This window comes from Gavialis gangeticus, unplaced genomic scaffold (assembly GCF_001723915.1).
Source record: "Gavialis gangeticus isolate Ggan-Ray unplaced genomic scaffold, GavGan_comp1, whole genome shotgun sequence".
NCBI classification, from domain to species: domain Eukaryota; kingdom Metazoa; phylum Chordata; order Crocodylia; family Gavialidae; genus Gavialis; species Gavialis gangeticus.
In genome coordinates, this window is record NW_017729032.1 from 46,624,413 (window position 1) to 46,629,584 (window position 5,172).

General features: G+C 42.4%; 1 protein-coding gene across 1 annotated transcript in view; it reads right to left on the reverse strand.

Moving 5' to 3' along the window:
- The window catches only part of FLT3 (fms related tyrosine kinase 3), a 125,371-nt gene that overhangs the window by 30,088 nt on the left and 90,111 nt on the right, over positions 1–5,172 (reverse strand). Inside the window, exon 11 of the mRNA XM_019525605.1 lies at positions 3,356–3,467. Within this exon, the coding sequence (XP_019381150.1) occupies positions 3,356–3,467 (112 nt within the window). The remainder of the gene's footprint in view (positions 1–3,355; positions 3,468–5,172) is intronic.

Consider the following 5,172-nt stretch of genomic DNA (forward strand, 5'->3'; position numbering starts at 1 on the left):
GTGTGTGTGTGTGTGTGTGTGTGTGTGTGTGTGTGTGTGTGTGTGTGTGTGTTAGGGCTGTGCAAAGCTTCAGGTACTGATTTGGTCTGGAGGAGATTTGGCCCAATTTGGTGCCTGAATCTCCAAATCCAAATAAAAAATCAGGGGATGAATTCAAAGGTCCGAATTAATTCAAAGCTCTCCAAATAGATTTGGAAAAGATTTGGAGAGCTTTGACAATTTGGGCAGTCCCTGCTTGCTGCCACAGGGAGCTGGACTCCATGCTGGTAAGTAGGGGCAGTGGAGGGAGGGCTGGAGGAGGGGGGAAAAGGACCATGGGGGACCCCTGCCAAGCGCCATCCCCTGCCTGCTCCCCCTGTCCTCCCGAGTGCCCCCAACCCCTGCTCGCTCTTCCAGCCCCCTCCATGGCTGCCCCACCCACCCCACCTCCCAGCCTTTTAAACTCTGCCCCCAGCCCCTGGACTCACTGGCTGCTGCAGCAGCCTCGGGGCTTCTGGAGGCTCATGGCAGAACCCCCATGCAGTGTGGGGCAGTGGGGGGCAGCGGGGACCCCCCCCCACTGGACAGGAGAGGGTGAGTCGGGACTTTTTGTTTTTTTTAAAGGGCCAGGAGCTGGGGTGGGGGGTCATGGTAGAGCCCCTCCTGCAGCTTGGGGAAGGTGGGGTATCAGGGATTGCCCCTCCACCTGGCAGCAGCCAGTAAATAGGGGCTTTTTTTTCCCCAAAAGAGCCGGGAGCTGGGCCAGGCAGGGCTGGGAGAGCGGGCCGGGGATGAGACCTGTGTGATTTGGAGGTTCAGCTGATTTGACAGAAGCTGAATCTCCAAATCAGATTTGGCTGAATCAATTCAAGACAGTGGTTCAAATCACTGAATCGAATCACTGTCCCCTGAATTGGCCAAGTCCAGATCCAAAGCAAATACCAGCTGCTTTGCACAGGCCTAATTATATAACACATATACACACCGGTATATGGAAATATTCACTCTTGACTACCAGATTTAAGCAAAAAAAAAGGGGGGGGGATTTTGTACTTTAGGAGAGAGCAGACTGACAAGTGTTCAGGCCTCCACAAATAACTGATTGTTCAGGTCAGCTACTGAACTGAATGATCATAAAAATTATATTTGGTTTAGCCTGAACCAGGTCTAAATGTTTTTGCTTTTTATCAGTCAAATAAAGAACTTGTGTAACTTGACACAAAACATTTAACTTGATCAGAAACAGGAGCTTTCATGTTTGACATTCACAGAAAGAGTGAAGGAAAAGAAGAGACTCTCAAAACCCCAGGGGCAGAAGGAGGAGTCTTTGTTTTGCTTCATATCTCAGTCATTAGAGTATTCACCCAAGCTATGGGAAAGTGCACTAACCACCATGTTCTCAGAAATCCTAAGTTGGGATCTTCTCACTCTTTCCTACTGACCCTGTTTCACCATGTATAAATATTTAAATTATTCACTGGACCAGGGACTGGGACCCAGGTGTGAGTACCCTAACCCTCAGGCTACAAGGTAGTTCCACAGTTTCTCCCACCAGAGCTATTCTACTTTGTATAGATTATTTAAATTGTTACAGTGTGTGTCTACACAGGACACCACTGCACAGATGTTACTGTGCATTTATTTAGTACTTGTATTAGCAAGTATGTGGATACCTTTAAGAATGTTATCTATAAGTTGTTACATTGGTCTGGGGATTGCAGGAGAGAAGGGCAGACCAGTAGGCTAAGAAGGCTCTCTGAATAAACAAGCTTTATCAACTCCTTGGTCTTCTGAAAATCACACAGCAAGTACTAAATAAATGCGCACTAACTGTAATTACGGTACAGTAGCACCAGTGAACATCTTTTAGGTGACACTACGGTGCAGTAGCCTAATAATACCGCACAGTAGCGTATTAGTATTGTCCATGCTGTGACACGCTACTGCTCAGTATTTTTCGGCTACTGAACAGTCAGCGTCTCGTGTAGAAATGGTCACTGAGAAACTGAGCACAAATGTAAGAATGGCACCCTCTAATGAGTAAAACTCTCTCCTGGCAGGTGGGAGACCTGAGTTTTAGATCCTTCTCTACTGAATATTTACTTCAGTAGAGAAGAAACTGTGACAAAAATGCAACCATGACAACAAGAGAAAGGGAAAGCATGCTTCCACCAACTTCCCAACTACCCTATAGTTATATGACGAGTGTTGTTGCCTAGGAGGTGGAAGATGCCAGTTCAAATCCCCTCAGGCAGTTTATGTATTTGAACCAATGTCTCCTATATCCTAAGTGACTGGTGAACAGCTAAGTAAAAGGTGAAGCCCCTCTTCTTTGGCAGTTTTGTGAATCGAACCCTGAAAATGTTTTTCATTCCAAACTATGTTGGAATGAAAACTGGATCCAAATACATGAATAACTTTGGGATGACAAAAGATGGCATGTTTAATGAATTTGCTGTTTGCCAAAAAAAAAATCACCCAGATTTATATACAAGTCCCTTAATTCAAGACAAAAAAAGTGTTTCCATAACATTGGGTTCCACAATTACAGCATTTTACTTATTGAAAGCTACATTGAATGTTTTAAATACACTAGTTATATGATGTCTTTCCTTTCTGATTTTTGTACAAATAGAGTTATTTGGAACAGTGGGATTTAGCTCTGAACACGCAAGGTTAGGAAAATTGTCCAAATACTTTAAAAACTTTTTAAACACACTTAGTCTTAGCCATAAAATGTCATGACTATATTTGACAGGTTATGATGCATGTAGGATTATTAGATTATACATTCATAATCTCAGTTTCTTGGAATTTGCAATGTAATTACTACACATTTCAAGATTCACCTGTTCTCTTGGAGATTTAGGCTTAATTCACTGCCTAGTTAAGTAACTGAAGGCTATGACTGACTTTATTAGGCACTAGATCAGATCCTTAATGTACTTCAAAGTACTGAAACTATTAGGCTGTTCAAAGAAAATCTTAGCACTTTCAGGTATTCCCTGATGTATTCACCTGTCCTGACAAATTGATGGACCAAGAAGAACTTATACATGAACTAATATTTAGTTTGTGTGCAGTTAAATAAATCTCTAACTACTAATATAAACCCACCTGTGTTTATTCGTAAAGAGCTTCATATACACATTATTGTGGATTAGATGTTTTCTCATAAAAAAAAAATCAATAAAAATCTCTCATTGACTTAAGTAGATTTGATTAATCTCTATGCTGGGCTCCCATTTATTATTTTACAAGTACCTAAGAGTGCATTTTGCAGGTTTCTAATCACTGGCTAGTCTATATTTTAACCAAAGAAGTGTCATAGAAAAGTTCACTGCTATCAACAGGAGAGAAAAATGTTACTATTTACTTAGAAGGATCAGGCTCCAGGCAGTTTCTCCAGGTCCAAGACGATGCAGGGTAACTTTCAGAGGTGCAAGAAATATCTCTGGATGTTGAATATATCATTATCTCAGGCTCCCCTGCAACAAATATACAATCAGGTTTTCAACAATACTTTAGTCAATAATTCATGAGGGATGGTAGAGGGATAGCCATATCAAAAAGGACCAGAAGCTGCTCATGCATTTATAAGGTGCTCCAATTCCAAAGGCTTTTGCAATTAATTTCCATACGTATCCATGAAGTACATTTCATATTGTAGTTATTACATATTGTTGTTGTTATTATTACTATTAGCACTAATACTTCTATTTTACCAGAGAAAAGTCAAGGCATGTAACTGAACCAATATCTCATAGTTAATCAGTAGCAGAGGCAGAATTTGAACTTGAGACTCAAAAAAAGACCCAAATTGTGACTGCCCCACTCTCAAAAACTCCCATTAAAGACCATTTTATTGTAGGTTATTAAGTGGTTCCAAGACAGCACTAACATGTAGCACAGGCCTGATTCCTGAGCATTCTAATATTATAAAAGCCTAAGTCCGTCTGTCTGTCCATAATGCTTTATTCACACTCCGATTGGCTGACGGAAACAGCCAGAGTATTCCAAGTGTGGGGGAGTGCCACCATGATTCCAAAGCTGTGCTGAGGACCAAACAGGGGAGGTTAAGGCCAGCCCATGCCACTCCCTGCAAGCTGTGCCGAGGACCAGACAGGGGGTGGGCAAGCCAAGGCCAATAGTGCCAGCCTTGACTCCCCGACCCCACTGCCTGCAAGAGGCAGAGCAGCGGCAGCATAGGATGTTAGGTGGCAGCACTCCATCCCCTCTCCCCCCTCCCCCCCGCAATCATTTTTGATGGGCAATTGGCTAGTGTTCAATAAAAAAAATATATGAGAGGGTGTGTGTGTGTGTGAATACAGATTCATGGAAGTGCAACACTGAGTCATACTTAATATTCAAGGATTTAGCCATGATTTCATTAACTCAGTAACAGCATCAAGTACAGCAACTACAAGCAGATTATTGTAACTTACACCAAATGAGTTAAATTTAATCATATAACTCCTTCCAAATATCAAGTTTTTGGTTTATTCAAAGTCCTGCTTTATTTTGCTTCTTTGAAGTAATGTATTTGTATATCAGTTAGGACACAGCTTTTGAAAGCCTTTGTGGTTTTCCTAAGAAATTTTTATTTTCTGGGTACATGATTCATGTCTCCATTTTTTACTTCTGTGCTTGTGATATGTTAAAGGAAGGAATTCTTTGTTAAAGGATAATTTCCTGTTCAGATATTATAACTAGGAGATTTCAGGTGTTTTCCATTTGGCTTTCATAAAGGTTGGAAGTCTGAATCTCTTCAAACTTACCCTGTTCTAAATCAAGGGAACCTCATAGAATCATCATAGAAGTCGGGTCAGAAGGGACCTTGTAGATCTTCAAGTCCGACCCCCTGCTTGGGCAGGAGAAAAGACTGGACTCAAATGAGTCCAGCCAGGTAGTCATCAAGCCTCTTCTTAAAGATCCCCAGGGTAGGAGCCAGTGCCACTTCCCTAGGAAGCTGGTTCTAGCTCCTAGCCGCCCTAACTGCGAAGTAGTTCTTGCGGATGTCTAATCTAAACCTACTCTCCAATAATTTGTGTCCATTGTTCCTTGTCATGCCAGGGGGCGCTAGGGGAAACAGTGTCTCCCCTAAACCCTTCTGGTCCCCCCTAGTGAGTTTATAGACAGTCACCAGGTCCCCCCTCAGCCTTCTCTTGTGAAGGCTGAACAGGTTTAGGTCCC